Genomic DNA, 21,615 nt, shown 5'->3' with positions numbered 1-21,615 from the left:
TTGGTTACATATTGTAACCCAAGACAACTTTGTTTACAAATAAAAGCCTACATGTTAGCAAATATTATTATTGTTTAGCTTCTCCACTAATTATTGCAAGACAGATAACAATGGAATGGATTTTGAGGATGGAAGGAAAATATACTCATTTTTGCCTGTGAGCTTAAAGTCTCAAAAGTATGTGCCAGACATCCATCCTTTTTTGAAGTTTTGTGTGAAGAGCAGAGACAAGTAATCATTAATTGTACTCTATGAACTATGCTTACTGTGTCAGTGTAAGGTGATAGCTGAAAGGTAAAATCACTAAGCAGAATAGTTCTGCTTAGCTCAAACCAGGACAATACTGAATCCTTGCAAGGCTTACATGAAAAGTATTTGGAATAGCTTTTTATAAACGCTACAAAGAAGTAAATCTGTTAATTCCTCCCCTTTATGGTATGAAAATCCAAAGCTCCAGCATACCACTTTTACTGCATGCACCATCTCAAAAAAAAAAAGTTTTCCTTTGATCTTCTTTCTGAGGTTATATCTCAGCCACTGGTGTTTATCTTATACATTCCATGTCCCCCAAGTAACCAAAAGGTGGAAAGAAAGGTAATTTTATTTTTTTTCAACTTCTCTGAAAATCTGCAAACAATTAAACAGGCAGGTGTTTTCCCTGTCCAGCATCCTAGGATAAGAACTGAGTAGTCTTCTGTCACTAATGAAATAATGATACTGATGAATAGTGATCAACAGCTGCATGCTATATCCAAAACAATAAAGAGGCAGGGACCCAGCTATTGTGATAGTCACATAGAAGTCACTTAGTCAATTAACTCTCACATCTAGATAATTTAATGCATTTAATTGTCTTTGGCCTCCTGCATTTCTTCTCCATCTTCTGAATGACTACTCTCAGTGAATATAAATGGGAATGACCCCAAAGCAGTTTCTCTGCAATGAAAGCTTCTGAGCAGATCCAGTAACTACCACATCCTCCGTCATGTGTCTGGCCTCCGTTTAGTCAGGCTCCTTTGCCCCAGTCTCTGTATATGTTCCAACTAAAATTCACAATCTTTTTCTTATGAGGAGTTGGGATAGGATATTGGCAAAGAAAATAAGGCCAACAGCATGAGTTTTGGATGTGCTGAAATGGAGAGTCATGGCAGAAGTGCTGTGCTGGAAAAAATTTCAGGTCCTTGGGGATATTTTAGGACTTCAGAAACTCTCACATTCTGCATCAGGTCACAGCCGTCTTTCAGATGCACTCAGACAGAAAGGCAACAAAACAAGTAGCAGATTGGTTGTTAAAAACTCAATTATACTGTACAAAATCCAGCATCCAGCTTGTGCCTGCAAGCTGCTCCAACCATGGATTTTATTAGCTTAGCCAGCCATGGAGCAATATGCCTGTCAGCCAGGACTCAATGAGTTCAGGTTGTTTGTCATCTCAAGAGAAATCTGAAAATAAAAAGTCATAGAGATGATATGTTGGCATCTAACCTTGTCCTGAAAATTGTCTGACAAGGTTGTGTTGGGACACTACTGAAAGCATATTCAGACTCTGTAAAATTATTTCATTTCAGTGAACTGACGAATTCATACAAAAAAAACCCGAAACAAACCAAGTAAATTTCTTCTGACCAACTTTATCCATGCCCTTTTTTCCCCTGACTAGTCAAAGGCACTTTGTACAGACATTTTTGGGCTCAGCATGACATCTCCTGTTGTTACATTTCAGAGATGCTCTCTCTCGCACATTCTTGCAGATGCTGCGTAAAACAGTCAATAAAGTCAATACAGGAATAAGGCATTGATGAGTTGCAATTACAGCTCCACCCTCAGAATGAAGGACCCCTTCACCCCCTCACTGCCTTTCCGTTCAGTCATCCACACACATACTTCCCAACCTCAAGCTGGAAGCAAAGCAAGTAGGGAACAGTTTTTCTATCCAAGTATTCAGGAAGGTGATTCACAAGCAGTGAAAGCAGAGAGGCAGCTAGGACTGCTGAAATAGCAACATGAACAGCGTTCAGACAGATCCTAGTGATACATAATTTTTAAATTGTGATAAACCCAGATAAGTTTCCCAAGTTCCTGGCCATGAGGACCTTTGGAGTTCGTTTCTGTCGAATATCCTTGAGAACTGTCTCTATCAAACAGATCTTGCATTAGCTTTCTACAGTAAAAGTGCCCTTTTTTTTGGTTTCATTTAATCGGTATCCATTGAAGTAAAGAACACAGATGCAACTGAGTCATTGAATTAGTGCCCTGTTACGGGTAACTGTGTAATTCAGGCTGATTCATAGACTGGCCAAGCTTTCTTACAAGTATTTTTATTCGTTTATCCCTTGCAATTTCCACTGAGTGGCTGTTCTGGTTCTCACTTACTGGTACGAAACTGTCTTCTGATTTCCACCTGGAAGCTACTGCTAGCAAATTTATATGAAGTTTGAATTATTTGGTGCCAACATTGTTCTATACCATAGATAGCTCCTTTGTTTCTTTCTCTGCTGTTCACCACTACTAGGACTCCTAGCAATACAGCTAGAAAGAATGGTTTGTCTCTTCTCAGGTTCTGGATTTGCTCTGCTAAACAAGACAAGCTTTTAAAATATCTTATTGTTTGGGAAGAGATTAAGGGAAGTAATAATGTAGAGACTTAATTTTCTGTATCATAGCAGGAGCCATCCTTTTTCCCTGTTCCAAACTGAAATCATCTCTTCAGTAACTGTAATTAGTGTTCACCCGCAGTTTGAAGCCCCTTTCACATACCAAACAGCAACAACGATGTATCATCAACGTGTATTAGCCAGCCTTACATCAGCTCTACTCTGTCTCTAGCTACAGCTACCTCTGGAGACCGTGTGGACAACTATTTGACAAGTTGCTTAGCTACTGGCAAGTAGCAATCCAAGATGGAGAGGTATCACCAGTGACAGTCACAGCCTTTTTTCACTTTCAAAAAAACTTCTAGTTAGGTAATAGACTGTTGCAGCACTGAATGAACTCTATGGACGTTTCAGGATGACTAAGACCACTTTCTTGGAAGTTTCACTGCCACTGATGGTCATTCCAGGTCTGCAACACAATCCTTGTGCCATCTAGTTTGAGCTGGCCAAACGTGTAAGTAGCTGTATGTGAAACCGCTAAAGAAGAAATTGTGCAATTCTTTGTTTCCTCTCCTCTACTTGGCCATTAGGGCATCACTGCAGTTGTCACCCAGTCCATCCAAGCCCATGTGGCAATATAAACACCAATACACATGGAACACCTCGTTTGTACACAAAACAATATGTAGAAGTTAACAGCAGTTCACGAATGACACTGAGCAGTTAAAAAGCAGAGGGATCATCAGAGACCAGGAGGAAATAGTTGTTTTCTTCAGTTTAACCTCAAACCTCAGTAAACTATCCAAGATGTGACACAGGAAAATCTCTGAGCATAAACAACCCACTGCTGCATCATGTCTCATATATCATTATTCCGCACTATAGCTGTCCAGAATGTTGTGCAGCTTTGTTGGACAAGAAGTAGACTGTGGATTCAGTGATTCATAGAGCAGAGATTTAGCCAGAACATACAAAGTTTGTCAGTGCTGTTTTTCTCTGCAGTTATTCTGCATTAATCACAGTATAGAGACGTACCATAGAAAATCAAATTCTATGAAGAAATACAATATTTCTTATAGCGAGTTTCATAAAGTTCCTGGGATATTCTGGAAATCAGTTAGACAACTTCCCATTTGACTTCATGTTATTCATCAACTGTGTTTCACCAGGATATGTCTTTTACAGTAAAGTTGTCAAGCAATATTACAGCAATCTGTCCATGGTTGTATTAGGTTGTTCATGACTGGTTAAGAGGGAGCTTTACATAACTGCATTAACAGCAGGTATCAATTTCTGCCTGCTACTTTGAAATATACACCGCTCACACTTCACTCAAGATACAAAATATTTTTATTCTACTTTTATTTCTTCTTTTTTAATATAGTCTTCTTTTATTTCTTTTTCTAGAAAGCTTTCACAATTTTTTTATGCACATCTTTTAAAAACTAGAACATTGAGTAGTACCACGGACATAATTTCTGCTGGATTATTTCTTTTGAACATTCTGCATTTGAGGAAGGTATGGAAAGAAAGACTGCATATGCACTTCTGGAACATATACAGTTTTACAGCATTTTTCATACAATGATGTTTACTTAGAAGTTCTCACTCAGAAGTCATTCCGACCAACAGAAATTTTCTCTCTAAGGGTCTTTACACTAGTACAATAAATGAATCAGTACGTCAGAGAACAAGAATAATGATGTACATCATATCATAAAATGTTAAAATCTTTAGTCACGGAAAAAGCTTACTTCTACATTTCTCAAGGCTCACGCTATACCTTTGGCAGAAGCCATGTGATTTTAATGACTAAATTCATCACTTTTATGCTAAGCTTTCTGGAAGTCCTGGGTTGCAGAAGCAGCATGATTTCTGGTCTAAGAAAGCATGGGTGGCAGAGTTCACAGTCTCAAAGACTGCGCAGGAAGCTAGTTTACACACTGGTTTTATTCCAGATAAATTGTTTAGAGAGTATGGTTGGCACATGAACAGTTGGGCCAAATGGGTCAGGTTGGAGAAAGGAATGGGAACTGTTATCATTGCAAGTGGCAACAGTGGGAGAAGCCAAAGATCACACTGAGTCACAGGTGCTGGGGAGAAATGGGATTGGGGATGGGAAGAGAAAAAGACACACATTGGAGTAAGAGAAATGACAAGCAGAAACCATGTGAAGAGGAAGATGCTGAGCAGAAGATACATACAGTGACACACTGCATAAAATACAGAAACTGATGCAGTTGTTTCTTATACCTAATGTGGTGGGTCTACTACAAAGAGGGCTTACTGGCCAGTCCTTGTGCCTTCCCTGGCCCACAGACTCCTAGGGAAACGTTACAGGTCCTTTTTGAAACATGCCTCTCTGCCGTCTCCTTCTCTTTTCTCATTCCTTTGCTTGCCCACCAGACAGTGTCCTATCTACTGACCCTTCACCTGACTGTTTTTTTAGGAACCAAGATTATAGGAATATTTTTTTGCACCAGAAGCATCCTTGATATGCCAAACAGAGCCTGAAAAATGTTGGCAATTTTTATAAATAAAAATTTATTAAAACAAATATGAGATCATATCATGTGTAGACGATAAACCTATGCAGCTAAACTGTTTCCAGAACTATGTACTACTCATAAGATTAAGTTGCATAACACATAAAATGTGATCTAACTCATAAGGAGAGGAAATGAGGCAATATTTCTCATTTAGTGGAAAGAATTAGAGTAAGCAACACTTTGAACTCACCTTTCCCATGGGTCTGCAGTTAAGCTTTTAAAAGTGCCAAAGAACAAAAACTTGAGTACTCTATTTTTTTCTGCATTCAGACAGAGCTTTTTTTCGACCTTTCTTCCTCCTTGTAACTGAAGACTCATCTGAAATACTTAATGGTGCTAGGGAGATATCCAGCATCTGTAATATGAATAAAAAATTTAGAAGAATAAGAACTGGTAAGAACAAAAGGTATGGACAATGCCCCTTAGGGAAGACTGGAAAGGAGGGCTGCAATGGAGTCACCTCTTAAATACTTTAATTGCAGAGGTGCTGACAGGCCTGGCCTTGGCCAGAGGCAGGTCCCACTTTTAACTAGGGGTGAGGGAGGCTCTTGAAGTTTTGCATGAGTCTGCCCCTGCTTTTCCAAAAACTCTGCCAGACTCAAACCCATGACAATCACATATTTAGGTTTTACACAAACTTTTGTGATAGTGGAGTCTGAAGTTGCAGTTACTCTAAGAAAGCAAATATGAAAGTGGTTTTGCTATAGTGCTATAATTATTTTTATTTTCCCTACTATTTATTCAGCTGTCATAATACCTAGTGTTCAAATGGTTAGTAGGTCATTTACAGATAAAATATGGAGATTGCATAGGAATATCTGACTGGAAATTTTCTGTGAGTGAAGGACCTGGTTCTTAGACCTCTATTCTTCCCTTTGCACTGTTGCTTGGGTACTCTCTTCCTGTTGCAGGGTCTCCAGCTTTCTCAGTGCCAGTTCTCTGTTCAGTATCATACAAATTCTGTCACATCCCATGACATAAACTCTGCTGTAAACTGCTTCTGGCAGTGTTGTATTCCCTGCCTTTCTCCCCAGAGGTTGTAATGTCCATCTGTTAGTTGATCTGGTGCTTTCACAGCCCTCCCAAAATGAACTGCATTTTTTGTTACTTACAGAAACAATCATGAACAGTTTTCTTTCCCCCAACATTAAGCTCAACCAGAGGTCCTAGTCATCGGCTGCTTTAGAACATGTCTGGATTTCTGACTCGTTTCGTGGAAGACTGTGGGCTGAGTTTTCTTGCTTTGCCTTCCCTAGTTACGTGAGCTCCTGTCTGTGCTGGAGACTGGGAGAACTAGTAGTGAAGTTGATCAGATGATAACTAGAGGACAGGTTTGGCTCTGTGTACCACCCTTGTGTGACATAATTAAAGCTGCACATGGGTGAAAGTGCAGCTCTCAAATCCTGGAGATCTATGCAAGGAAAATTCATCAGTATTTGGGCTTTGGTGACCTTATTGAAAATTTTTAACAGGTGCGTAGGCTTGCACAGGCATTTTTGCTTAAATTTGAAAATAAATGTAATGCATTATCCATTTATAGAAATAAAAATTAAAAAAAAAATCTTGCCTCTTCATGAGAAAACACCTAATACTGTGTACATATGGTTGCATTACTGGTAGAGATATAGCCTGAAACTTACACAGTTCCCCAAGACATTTGTACAGATCTTTTCCTTTTTGAAATTGCATAACTTCTGCAATTTGCGTGGATATGGAAATGGATGCTGCCTCAAACAGAATTCTTGTGCCACCAAAGCTACAAACTATAGGACAGTCAACTTGAGAATCTAAAAAATTTATTTTATTTAAATAATATTTACACGGAACATTTCATCCACTTACATTTCCAGGCTCTTAACTGGTTATCCTGATTTGCATTTCAAAAGCAAAAATACATACTTTTCATTAAAATTATCAAATATACAGAAGTTCTGGTATGTAGAGAAGGACAATTAAGTTCTGTCTTGAAGTTCAAAGGCAGTGAAACTGTATAACATTGTAAGAAGTCTATCTGGAATATCTTCCTTACTGTAGAAAACCAGCACAAAAAAACAGCTGACAATGTATAAAATTGATTATTTTTTTAATTTCGAAATGCTGAGAAATTCAAAAGTTTAAATAAAGAAACAGTAAAAGTAACATGAATAGACAATAACCCATAGTAAAACCAGCATATGGAAAATAAAATTAATTTAAAACAGTACTCCTTTGATAACTACTCTGCAAGGATAATCACTATGCTTTTTCAGAAATGCTTTTTGAAGCCAGTGGTTTTATTTATTCTTATGAAATTTTCTTTGTGGCAGAATACAAGCCTGTTATTCTGTAGGCATGGTAAAAGAGTTTTCTCAAAGTCTTGCATTTCAGATATGACAGACTTTTTGGTATGCGCAGCTTAATGCTCATCGGCACAGATGGAAGCTGTATCAGTCAACTGTAAATAAAAAACACTCAGTTTGACCAGCCAAAAAAACTTTTCATGGGATTGTCGAGGTTTAGGGCTGGGCCAGCCACTGAACACTGACAGATGCTCTTTAACCCCTCTGCCTCTCTGAACGGGAAGGGAAAGGGAATGAGGCAGAGACTTACAGATTGGAAAAGAAAACTAAACAGCTTTAATAAAAGATTGATAGTACTGATAAGGAAATAATAATTAAATATATACAAATATATACAAAACCGATATTGATCTTGACTCCCCCCGACAGCAATCCCCACTGATGCTGCAGAGCAGGCGGCACCTGGGAAGCCTCAGGCTCAGGGGCAGAGGGCAGCTGGACACAAGAGCTGGATTCAGGAACTCAAGATCGGGATCAAAGGCAAAAGATTGGATGGAACCTAACTTGGACACTGGCCATTGAAGAAGAGGCCTTTACCCCTGTGATTCCTCAGTTTTATACTGAATATGACATACATGGAATGGAATACTGTTTTAGTCACCTGTCCTCTACGATCCTCACCGGTGGCACAATATTTTACTTCCTTGTGACCCCTTTTACTTCCCAGCACCCGCAGCAATGCACACAATATCCACTAGTGACCTTGGTCACTATAGGAGTAAGTATAAGCAAGACCCTCTCTGCATACCAATCCCTGACAGTAACTAAACATCAGGCGTTACCACTGCTAGTAGCAGGCACTGTCTGCAAAAACATGCTGCTAACTTCAGAAAGTGCAGTCTTTGAGAAGAGACTGAGCTGAGAAGCAAAAATTACTGAGCAGAATTGGTTCTGTTTAGCTCAAGCCAGCACAGGTATAAAACTATGGGAACTAACAATCTTTCTGTCCTCTTATTATCATATGCAGGACATGCTGCAGAATTTTCTATCAAATCTCAGGAGTAACCAGCTCTCTAGAAGAAGAAAAAGGACTGACTGGAAATGGATGAGAAAAAGCATTTTGGAAAGGAACTGTCCTTTTGCTTTGCAGGCAAGCCAGTGAATGTAATTTCCATCTATTCAGCTGTTCTGTTTTGGATTTTCTTCCCTCATTGCTATTTGTTTTCAGAAAAAAAGCTGCTAGATTTGTGTCTAACTACTAAAACTACAGCTGTGAATACCATTTCTATCATCTCTAGAACATTTGAAGGATATTCACATAAGCCAAGGATGTAAAATGTGCCTCAGAAATGATAGCTGGTTTTAATTTCTCCTTATGAATTTTTCCTCCATTTCAGGAAAAACGATGTTTTTTTCTGTATGAGAGGACATTTTCATGCAGCAACAGATTCCAACGTGATTAGTTAGACTCTCTTTTGGTTTTGTCTTGTTTTGAGCTGTCCTGTCTTTAATGCTGGGGAGTTTCTTCTGTTGGAGGAGGAGGAGGTGACTGGAGAGCAAGGGAATGTCACCCTGAGAAGAAAGAAGGAGAGAACAGTCCCTGAGGAGAAGGAGAGGAAGAAGGCTGCCAGAGCAGGACTTTTTCCCTGGAGCCCTGTGGTGGCTGAGATGGCAGGAAGGTGGTTGCCTGCCCACTGAGGGGATAGATGGTGGCAAGAACATCCAGAATGTGGCGGTACATGCAGAACCCCATGGGAGAGAGGAGAGAGACCGAGCATCAGCAGGGGATGTGCCCAAAGTTATCCATGGCCCTGAGGGACCCATGAGGAGGAAGAGGATTGCCTCCTGTGAGGTGGACACCATGCAATATGAAGGAGAGACTGCGAGGAGCCCTCTTTCTCAAGGACGAGCTGCCATGAACAATAAGTAGTGGTCAGATGGACTGCACCCCACACTCCCTGCCCCCCTTGCACTGATGGGTCGAGGAGGTAACTGGGAAGATGGGAGGGGTGGGGGGGAGGGGGACGAAGTGTATTTAAGATTGGATCATATTTATTGGTGTATTCCTCTCACTATTCTACTTCATAAATGGTGTTAGTGAATTTAATATTTTCTCCCCAAGTCTCTCTTTTTTTTTAACCCGTCATCTTAAATGGTAGATTATTACCCTCCCTGTCCTTAATCTCAAACCCTTGAGCCTTTTCAGTTGAATTGTTTCCCTCTACATCACTGTGGAAATGGGGATGAGGGGAGGAATGAGTTGGAGACTGCATGGTTTTTGTCCCCGTCGACTTGAATCACGACAGGCATGAAGATCTTCTTGTGTTAGATGCTACACAAATACTGAACAAGAAATACAGATTTTGTCAGCCTAATAGGCAGTGATCTTTATGCAGAAGAGGACAACTCTTTTCAGTAGGGTGGAGTGGGTTTTTCTGAGGGGAGACCAGATGTTTTGATAAAAAATAATATTAAAGCATCTTATGAAGGAGGACAGTGAACTAATTTTGCTGGTATTCAAGTCCAATATCTGTTGTATGTGAAAGCATAGATGAAATTAATTTTCAGAAGTCTGTGTGTCAAGGGTTAGGGCTGGGTCAGCCACTAAACACTGACAGATGCTCTCTAACTCCTCTCCCTCCCCAAATGGGAAGGGAAAGGGAATAAGGCAGAGAGACTTACCGACTAGAAAATTAAAACAGCTTTAATAAAACAATAGTACTGATAAGGAAATAGTGAAAAATAATGAAATATATACAAAATCTATATTGAAGGAGATGGTATAATGGTTTAACTGAAGATACAGATCTGGACATTCAACTTGGTCCCACATCTTGATGTAAGATAAATATTGCTAAGCTATGTTTGGAGCGTATCTGCACACGCTGATCATCTAAGATGTAGGAAGAAGAATGCCTTGTGGTGCTTTTAAATGTTTTGTTTTTAAAATCAGTGTATCTCCTTCAGTTCACAATTAGTTATAGATTGGAATGCTCTTTGACATGTTTCTTTAGAACTCCCCAATTGTGCCTGTAAATCAGACAGTCAGCTGTCCACTATGTGTACCTGTGCTTAGCAGCATTTTCAGTGAAGAAAATCAGCTCAACACTCAATTAACACGTGACATTTCTGTAACAGTAGAATGTGGGAATTTCCACTGACTTGTCCCACTTACCTGCCCTCAGTAGTAATTTGTGTACAGCACAGTGTGAGCTAGAGAGTCTCTATAAAAAGCCGCTACGGAAAGGAATACTATTTTTCAGATGTCACCACTAATTTTGTACTCTCATCTCAGGTTTAACCATTTAGAAATAGACATAAACATTTAGGTACTGCCAGGCATTTGGAAACAAAGAAAATACAGGTAAATACCCAGACAAAATTCTTCAGGCTACAGCATTCCTTTTACCTTTTAATGTTCGGAATGCTTAAAAATGTCCAGAAGGTACAGAATATAAGTCCTTTACTCTAAGTTCAGTTGTTATTAGTGTAATGAATTAACATAAGTGGAAAACACAGGGGTTGATAACAAAAGAGATTTCCACTATATACAAATTTTTGAGTCTAAATGTGTTTTTTAAATACATAGCATGTGCAACATGAAATAATAGGTGAGAAAGAGAAATTCAGAACATTTCAGGACATACTAGTATTAGATAACCATAATCTCTCTGATAAACACAAGGGAAAAAACCCCACAGATACTCCTCTCAAACAGTTTCACTTTCCAACTGCATTATTGAACCATTTTCTATGCAGTTTACAATTCTGTTCTCTCTATTATGAAATGTGTTCCTTTTGGAGGTTTTGGGTTTTTTTGCTTGGGTTTTTTTTCAAACTCTAATTAATAAAATATTACCTATTTTGAAAGCCTGGCTCAGAAATGATGATTTAATTTACTTTAGGTAAATTTTATTCAATTGGCACAGAACACTTGACGAAAGAACACAAATTTGAAAACACAGCTTAGCTCCTCAAAGGGTGTTTTCCTTTAGAAGAGCTGTAGTCATATTTCCTACATACTTTAGCAAGGAAAAAAAAGTTAAATCACTTAAATTTACTTTTTTCCAAGCATTGACAAGTTTTTAACAGATACTCAATTAGTTTCAGTCTCAAATATTGGCAAAAATGTCTTCAGCTGTAAAATATCGGAGATGGGTTCATTTCTCTCCTGGTAAAAGTCAAGCCCAGTTAGCAGTTCCACATCCCGAACACGTGCAGAGTGAGCCTGAACTCTTTCTTCAACCCATTCAGAAGGTGCCTTATTTTCCTGCCAAAACAAACAAGAGCAATGTTCAAACACATAAAAGGCACCCTGTTGTTTGGTGGTCGTGTTAGACAATAACTGATGTTTGAGCTGGTTTGATGGACTAAGCTGGTAAAACTTCTTTTACGTTTTCCTAGACATCTTTACAGCCTTGCTTTTAGGGATCTCATTTAAACAGAATCCAACAGAAGTCCCCTCTCCCCACCTCCTCACCTCCAAAGCAACAGAGAGGCAAAATTACACTGAAATGGTAAGTATGACTTTTAACTACAAAGTAGAGTTGAGTCATGTTTTAAACACGTAAGTAAGGATAATTTTAGTTACAGTATAAATTAGCTGCAGTGCTCAGGCCAGCCAAACAACAGGCACCTGCCAACTTGAGCAAAGTTGTAGCAGTTTAGTCTAGATTGTTGGATAATTATAATAATAATTATTTCTAGGGACATATGGGAAACAATCAAAATGTGAGTACTAATCATTAAAAAATGTTTTTGTTCTACGCTTTCCCAACAATATCTATTTCTGACATAAACAGTTCACTAAATTTACATCACTGCAAGACACAATGTATATAAAGGCAATGATATTTACGAGTTGTTGCTAAATTTTAGAAATAACAGATGTTATTTTCTAAACTGTAAAGACTAACTCATTCAAATTATTTATTTTGTATATTTAGTCATCTCCCAACTACCAAAAAGATCATGGGGCAGTTGTGAATTATCCACATCACAAATGAGGAGACACTCAAGCTGTTCCTAAGCAGCACAAGCTTGCACCTGTCTAGAGTTACATTCAAAGTTATAAATAAACTAAATAAACACAATTGTGTTGCTTTGAGGGCCAGTTCAACTCTGTGCAGCAATACTTGTGTGTGAGGAGACTCCGTAACACACACACACTGAACTAAGGAATGTTCTGCTTCCCAAAGTTTATGGAATAGACACTCACCTGGCTCGACATTACATATTACACTGAACTAATTTATTTTGTTTGCTACAAAACATGAGATTTACACTGTTAGTGGTAAGCATAGATTTTATTTAATTCAGGTATGAATTTCAACTGCAGAACCATCCATTTAAACTGCTACTGTCTAATTTCTGATAAAGATGGAACAAAGGATTGAAGGAATTCTTCTAAGTACACCGAATGGAGTAACACTCAAAGTACTCTGATACCTCTGGAGTAAGTTTATCCTGCAGCCTTCTATAAAACTATCTCACCACCCTGTTGACTGTGTTGCTGTTCTCAGCAATTCCACATGACAACATTTCCAAGTCCTTTTATCAACACTCTTTTCTTCTTTTTCTCTGTTTCCTATCACCTCATCAATTTTCAGCTATCTTTCCTGGACCTTCTTGCTCTCCTAGTCATCACTTTGGCTCTCAAGATACTCTCAGCTCATCAGGGGTGAATTCATTAAAAGCTTAGATTTCTAAAGATTCCCACTGGGAATCAGTTCACAAAGCTCATTGGCACGCAGCGGCATAGAACTATACTTACAGCACAGCTTTCAGTGTTGTCAGGTCGATGAGGAATGATAAAAGACAAAGCATCCAAGGAGCCTGAACAGTTCAATGGGGTATAGGATTTGTTCTTGCAGCTAGTCAGAACTATGAAGTAATGGGTGGGGACAGGGATTTCTGTGTTGTTTACATGCCTACAAAAGAAACATTAATTAAGGGATTTATCTAAATATCAAGTATGAAATCACTGATGCCATTAGTAATTTATAGAACTTATCTCAGCATAGATCTTCCACTATTTTATGACTTTTATTTATTTTATAACTGAAATAAATACCTGATGGGATAGACAGCCTCACTATCTGTTCCGTGAATGGCAAACACACATAGATGAGCCCTTTTATTACAAGCAGTCCCACTGAAACCAACAGGATTGCTTACATGGTCAACAATTTATTTTGCCAAAGCCAGGGATCTCTACATCTGGAAGGGGCAGCACATTTGCCCTTTATTACATTAAGAATTTCAACCACATGAGACCACATTGGAGATGAACGACAAGAAAATTAATTTCCGATTTCATGCCAGAATGATGACTTGCCACTATGTGCTATAGAAACCAGTTTAGGATATCTGACTGTGTGTCCCTTTTCTGGCTATTCTGTGAACATGGTCACTTTTGTGTATAAACTTACGGGGAGCTTCCCGAATTCGCTGTACCTATTCAGTATTCAATAAAACACCATGACTGAAATCATTATACTCATACTATACTCCATATAGTATGACTGACTAACCATGCTGAATAAAACATGCTTATTCCAAATTGTAGACATCATTATGTGGTCAACTGGGTATTACAGCACTCTGCTTGGAAGGAAATTCTAGTCTCTCCTCCCTTCCACCCTCCTACTTCGTGGCAGTGTTGATTTTCCCATTCTCAAACCATTTTTGACAGATGTGGTATTAAGTCTAGCCTTGAATAAAACTTCTCCAGTGACAGACTCAGCTGTGCAGATTTCCCAGCACTTTTCTACTACATAAGTGTTCTTACTGTCACAAGTCATTTTCCCTATATTTGGAAAAATCTAGATTGTTTGCTATTATTCTGCTTTTTCTTTCTTCTGTCCTCATTCACAAACATAAATAATTGGTATTTATCTTCTATATTTCTCTTTCACGGCAATTTTTTTCTATGAAAGTCTTCTCTTATTCCTTTTTCTACACATAGATGAAATTTAAATGTATTTTGTTATGCTACAAACGTACCTAGAACTTGCCAGACCTACAAGTGACAAGTCAGACCGTTTGCATCTTCAAGTTGCAAAAGTACCACTCAGGAACATTATATTTTACATTCCCAGTCACATGATTCAGTGAAGGCAAGCACAGAAACCTGATCTTTGATAAAACACAACAGTTTGGCACAACAGGGAGAAACAACTAATGAGTGAGTGAGCACAGTATGAAAGTGAGAAAATGACGCTTAAGCACATCTTCTGCATATTTAGAAGTCATATATTCTTCCAGTATTTCTGTCGCCGACGCCCTAAAACCTAGGGAAACAAACTACTGCTCTGTGTCTGTGCATGTGTGCATGAATACATATGTAACTGCAAAGCTTTTTTCTCCTCACTGGAACTTCAGCTTGTACAGAAATGTATCTGTTGGCAGGAGTGTTTGCTGTTGTATGAGCAACAGTGCATGTAGTACTATAAAGTGAATACTCCAGTCTCCATGATGCTTGTTCTTTGTTGTTTTTGAATAGGATTTTTTTTGCATGGAAATACAGTGGAAAATAATCTGGAGTTTGACATCTGGTTTTTCTATGTACTTACTGCTTAATTTCACCAAGAGAATCAAAATGACCATCATAATTGTAATCAAATACTGGTCCACTGATAACATTTACTCCATTCCTTTCTCTAGCATACTCCTGAAGAAGCACATTATGGAAATAGTCCCATATGTCTGTCATTAAAAGAAAATACAAGCATAATTAACATAAATTTGAAGTTATTTTACTACTAAAGAAAAAGAACATATTTTCAGTTTTATTAGAGATGAACAATAAAAAGTTCCAAACTAAACTGCCTGTAGAATCAACTCTTTGGTACACAAAATTTGGATTTCATCAAAAGGGACATGAGCCTAGGCCTAAGAGTAAAATAGGATGATGTGAAGTTGTAGAAAATTCCTTATCAGTGATTGTGGACAAATGTGAGTCGGGCTGGATGGAAAGAGATAACGTAGCTTCCTGCACTTGTATAATAGAAATATCTGTCTGAAATAAATATTCCAAGATTAATACTGTCTGGTTGGAGCTTCTGCTTGATGAAAGGCCCTGTATCAGGGCATTGTTTACAAACTTTGTCCTGTTTTCTCCTGAGACCTTACAAATGGAATAATTAAAAAAAAGAGCAATTTTCATTCAGCTTGAGCATTGCCCCAAGGGGATGCACAGGAGATGAAAAGACAATTCAAAAGTGAACAGGTACACCTAAGCAGAAATCAGACAGGACACTGAAAAAAAGTCAACTTACATAAATGCATTTTAAAATTTCAGACATCTACTTTTAAAAAGTCTTAAATTTGCATATATCTGTCATAGCTTTATCAGATACAGAACTGTAATTACAGAAACCAAACCAAAGTTAATGAAAACTTTGCAACCTACCTGTGAAAGCTCTATACATGGGAACAATATTACTGGTGAGTAAAGCATCATACTGTTCAAGAGCAGATGAATTGTAGTCTGTATAAAAGAACAAAGTAGTAATAATGAAATGCTATAAAGGGACAAATTTGATTCACCAGTCACTAGAAATTGCGGGTACGTGTAATTGAATTACATTTTACATTTGAACATAAGTATATGATCCCACTGCAAACATATCTCCAAATTTCTTTGTATAATCTGATCAGTGAAGTAAGTATTAAATCTGACAAGAGGAAACGAATATTCATCCAGGGCAAGAGGAACAGCCCTTCACTCCAGCCCGTTATATCCTTCCAACAAGTTTTCATCACATACAAGTTGTTCAGTTTTTAAAGAAAAACTTTAATGTTCTAAACTTAACAAAATATTTAGACACAAGTAGCTGTTCCCCTGCTTTTGGTCAGTGTACAAACACTAGAAACCTTTTTCTGCCCAACATGCTGATCCAAAGAAATTTGTTTTGGTGCTTGAGTATATGTTTAAACATAAACCCACATCCAGCTGATTAAGACTTTCTAAGGTCTAGCTATAAAAAGAACCATGCTCACTGGGAGGATAGAGGAAACTGTGGGTGAAGGTCAGCCCTTCTGGGTAGTTGGAACAATTTTGGCTCCAAGCAGCAGGGATTCTAACATCAGCCCGCAGACAGTTTGAAACAGTGGGAGGAAGAGGAGATGTGCTTTCCTGTGAAAAGGAAAAAAAAAAAAATTACACCCACGACTGTGGCTAACCTAACGCTTTGTATGGTTTTAACTTTCTAGAATGGACTTCATTGAATCTTCTCCTAATTTCATAGTGAATCAGGTCAATGCAAGTAACGGACACTGATGTTTTCTGCCAAGTGTTTTTCCTCCACTTCTGTTTTTAGGTAATTCAGGGAAATCCTTGCAGCATGCAAAATTTTAGTAACAAAATATCGCAGGCAAAAACAGGTGACAAGTTTGGCTCATTCATCACTTTTACATATTTCTGGAAACACAAACTTGATGTCACATCCTCCTGGAAAGCTGCTAGTATACAAAGATGACACTGTCACCTCATCTTAGTGTCTGTGGATCCTGTCACCATAATAAGAGTCTGTGCTGCTGAAGAGTTAAAGCTACATAAATTCATGTTAAATTTAGTACATTTTACTGCCCACCTTCACTAGCTTCACTGAGACATGCTAATATGTACACCAGCTAAGATTTCATCAAAACTGATTCTGATGAGTATAATTGTTTCTAGAACCCTTACTTTTTTAACTTTTATCATATTTTATGATAGCATTAACTAAAACATTTGAATATGCTTTCCTGTGTTTAATTGCATTTTCTTCTTCATATCATTTACATGTAATTTATTTTCATTTTGGCAAGAATGGAACATATTTATTTGCTTCATACCTTTATAAACAGTAGTTAAACATCTAAATTTCTTTTCAGTACACTGTTTATTTTGATCATTTAAAACTGAGTAGAAATAAAGAACTGGATTGTTTTTCCTGTGCCTCTCTGTACTCCTTGATTTAATTTATTCACTTACTTTTATCAGAATTCCTGTAGATCCTGTATTATGGTCAGGTTGTATATTAACGGAAAATATACATGCCGCATGGAATGAAATATAAGACAAAAGAGTGCCTTTGGCAAACTGTCATTGTCAAGCAAATGCAAATCCCAATACAAAACTGACACTCAATTGATTTGAGCAATTTGCCCTTTCTAATATCCAGATCAATAAGGCAGGGTCAATGGATCAGGGTCTCTGTGGAAACTAATACTTTAAACTTAATAGTCGAGCTGTAGTATTCAACAATGGCTGCAACTTCTTTCTGGTCTGTCAAGAGAAAGCTGAATCAAAGTAACAAAGGTCTGAGAAAACATGCCAAGGAGTGTGCTGAAGAGAACTTTATTCTTCTCACTAAATGCATTTAATGTTATCCAAACACAGCAGGGAATCCACTTTCTGACCTATACCATGAATCTGGGTTGTTAATAGTATTCACATTTCCTCCAAATTAAAGCGATGAGGACACCACCCAACTCTTCTCATTATTTCATGTTTCTTTAAGCTAACTATTTGAGCTACGAGCTCTAATCCCAGTGCGAAGGCAGAAGGACAGTGCTGTAGAGCTGCCTGCCCATCACATACGTAATACATCATGTAGCCTGTATTTTCATGAACACTCCCATACATTTAGGATATGAAGGCTGTTCGTGGCTATTTCTATTGGACATCACAGGAGAAAATTCCCCAGTTGAAGAAACTAAAAAATGGTTTTGCCTATCACATCATGCATTACTTCTCACAGGTAATTAGGGACAGAACCAGGGGGAATGGTTGCAAGTTGCAACAGGGCAGGTTTAGGCTGGACATTAGGAAGAAATTCTTCATGGAAAGCTGGACGTTAGGAAGAAATTCTTCACGGAAATAGTGGTCAGACACTGGAATAGACTGCCTAGGGAGGTGGTTGAGTCGCCATCCCTGGATGTGTTCAAACGTCGTTTAGATGGGGTGTTGGGTGATATGGTTTAGGGGTGACCTTGTAGTGTAGGGTCAATGGTTGGACTTGATGATCCCAAGGGTCTTTTCCAACCTGAATTGTTCTATGATTCTATACTTTTTCTGATGCAGATTATTGTCTTTCAGTGAGCTAATTAATGACAAGAAGCATGAGCTATTTGCATTACATGTCAGACTTCAACTATCTGCTGTGGTCTGTCATGTCAACTTCAGCCACCTCTGGGAATCCTTTTCAGTAGTTGAGAAGAAAAAATACTAAATCACAAAAAAACAAACTTCCATAAGCCCCAGTGTACTAAGGTTTAGTTCCAAAAATCCCAGTGATTTATACAAGTCTCATTGCTGTTTTAATCCCATTGCAGGCTAGATTATATTGTTATATATTTGAATATATTTTATAGTAAACTTCAGTGATTCTACATAGCGAAGCTGCTTAAATTCCACAAGTGTCTGTAGGCAGGTGGAGGGACTAGCTTTCTGCAAGAAAGTCTGCCTTCCTCCCTGTCAGATGAGTATGAAACATCGAGAAAATAGATGTCCTTCAATCTTTATTTTTCCTTTGACTGAGAATACTAAGTAACCAAAACTCCATCTGACATCATTTATTTAACTATATATTACTCATAATATTCTTTATTCTGATATCATATGCAGGTGCAATAATACTGTGTGGGCTGGTCAGCCAGGCCAGTTTCAAAACTGCCAAATTGCACAAAAGCAGTAAAACTCCAGCTTGCATCGTCTCTTTTACTGTTTAAGCCCTTCCTTATAGCTACCATATATCAGGAAATGCCCCACAGATTGTGTAAAACACTGCACAGGCTTTACCCACAACATAAATAAGCTAGGATGCAATCAAAATTCTGCAGAAATTGTAACTTTAAGTCATTCCTAAGTATTGTAGCCAGTTTCCAGTCAAAGGCATTGGCTTCATCCCTCTGTCTTTCCACGAGCTATAACATAACGGTTTTTTCTCTTGATTAGTACATGTTGTATTAAAAAAACTTGATGTCAGCTTACTCTGTAAACTAGGTCAGTAACAGAGCTCCTACATTTATAGCCTTTCACTGTTAAGTCTCTGAGAGTATTACAAAGGAAATTTATTCTTTCTGTAGAAAACATATCATTGCATTAATCTGCTCCAATAGTTCCAATACTTCAGTCTCAAACATTTGCTGTTCACCACAAAGTCGCACAAACCACTGCAAGAAACTCCCACAATTTTTTTTTTTTATGATTTAGGTATTATACTGGGCAAGAACTTGCTTTACATACTTATTTTCCAAATGAGAAGAATTTGGTTTTCAACAAAGAAAAATGTCTGAAAAGTTACTTGCTTTCTCGATTTATTTTGTTGCTGGTGCTGAAATATAAAAAGACTCTAGCTCTAGTGGGGGTTTTTAATCTTTCTTAAGCAAAATCAGAAAAAAATCTGCCCATGATTAACTGGCTTTCATTAGGGTAATGCACTTTCACAGAAAGTTGTAAGAGCAGAACTTCAAATATGATGAAGGAAACCCAACCTTTGTTGAAATGGACATTTGTTTCACTAGACTTTAAGCCCTCTTAGGGTTGGATATTGAAAGTATGGAGTAAAACTTTCTGAAATACTAACATTCTAGCAGCATGTATTTGATTAAAATAGTTTCCCATAGTTAGACTGATAAAATAAGAATCATGTAGACATTAATAACAGTTCTCTTCAGACAGAAAAAAACAGTGTAAAAGTTATTTCCTCAGGACAACTTACAGAAAAGAGTCAACAGTGGGAATTAAGCCCATGAATGTCCATTAGTTTACTGACCCTGAAAACTCAAACAACTAATTCCAGAGCCTCATATTCTTGAACTCTCAAGAGGTTCATTCGGCTATAAATATATTTTTCAGAAATTATGTAATGTAACAGAGAGAAAATAAACAGAACATAGAGAACTATGTATTGATACACACTGTCCTGCAGAGTTGTACAAAGGTTTGTTGATAGGAAAAAGATCATGATATTCACAGGAAAACTTAAACCTTCTGATTTTGGAAATAACAATCAGCTTTTCCTCCAGAGCTGACAGCTGATTTGGAGCACTGTCTTGACAGTTTATCCCTTTTACAGAACAGGTTTAATGGAACCAGCTTACCAGGAACTCTATTCTTCCACATCTTTTATGTCTCAACAGATGGCCATTCCAACTTAACATTTTATGACAGCTGAAATTTTAAAGGTATCAAGGAGACTTTTCCTTTCTCACACATAAGGGCCTTAGTCATATGATATGCATCAGTCATTAACCAGGATTCAATCTGTTGTATCACATACTTAAGAATAGCACAGAAATTTGGTAACCTACAGGCTTATTCACAGTGTATGCAGTCCACAGTGGCATCCGGATAGCGTAGCTGTATCCACTCACATAGTTATGATGGGAAAGGAGGCAGTAGACATTATTCTTCTGAAGTACTTTGGGTCTCCCATATGGCAAATGATTTGAGTTTGCCTTCTTTACTAAAATTTAAATAACAATATTGATTCAATCTTCTGTAACATTTTGGATGGCACAAAGTTTTCATGTTATGTTTGACATATAAAAATCAGTGCAATATATCAGACTTGCAAATTCCTGCTTGTTTCCAGTTTCACAGCAACATAAACCTTTTGAACTTATCTTGCCAATGGAGTGAGATTTACACCTTATTTGCCATTGTAAGGCTTCCTAAAATTTCCAGAGACCCCATAAAAAAGCACACAGAAATATCTACAGGAATTTTTGTTGAGAGAAAGGCAAAGTTATGGTTACAAAGTCGCGAAAAAGAGTTATGACGTAGAGCCTGGAAGTACTCAACAGTGTGCTCTTGCGGCCCAGAAAGCCAACCCCATCCTGGGCTGCATCAAGAGGTGTGTGACCAGCAGGTCGAGGGAGGTGATTCTGCCCCTCTGCTCTGCCGTTGTGAGACCCCACCTGGAATACTGCGTCCAGCTCTGGAACTCCCAACACAGGAAAGACATGGAGCTGTTGGGGCAAGTCCAGAGGAGGGCTACCAATATGGTCAGAGGGCTGGAACACCTCTCCTATGGGCACAGGCTGAGAGAGTTAGGCTTGTTCAGCCTTGAAAAGAGACGGCTCTGGGGAGACCTTACAGCGGCCTTCCAGTACCTGAAGGGGCCTACAAGAAGGCTGGGGAGGGGCTTTTTACAAGGGCCTGTAGTGATGGGATGAGGGGGAATGGGTGGGAGCTGGGAG

General features: G+C 38.3%; 1 protein-coding gene across 1 annotated transcript in view; it reads right to left on the bottom strand.

Annotated features, from left to right (window-relative positions):
- Positions 1 to 11,518: 11,518 nt before the first annotated feature.
- ENPP3 (ectonucleotide pyrophosphatase/phosphodiesterase 3) overlaps positions 11,519 to 21,615 on the bottom strand; it is a 39,312-nt gene continuing 29,215 nt past the window's right edge. The window contains 6 exon segments of the mRNA XM_009874692.1: positions 11,519 to 11,692; positions 13,196 to 13,352; positions 14,997 to 15,129; positions 15,836 to 15,913; positions 16,426 to 16,561; positions 20,725 to 20,879. Coding sequence (XP_009872994.1) covers positions 11,519 to 11,692; positions 13,196 to 13,352; positions 14,997 to 15,129; positions 15,836 to 15,913; positions 16,426 to 16,561; positions 20,725 to 20,879 — 833 coding nt within the window.

Source organism: Apaloderma vittatum, unplaced genomic scaffold (genome assembly GCF_000703405.1).
Source record: "Apaloderma vittatum isolate BGI_N311 unplaced genomic scaffold, ASM70340v1 scaffold8598, whole genome shotgun sequence".
NCBI lineage: Eukaryota > Metazoa > Chordata > Aves > Trogoniformes > Trogonidae > Apaloderma > Apaloderma vittatum.
This window is presented reverse-complemented; position numbering and strand designations above follow the sequence as displayed.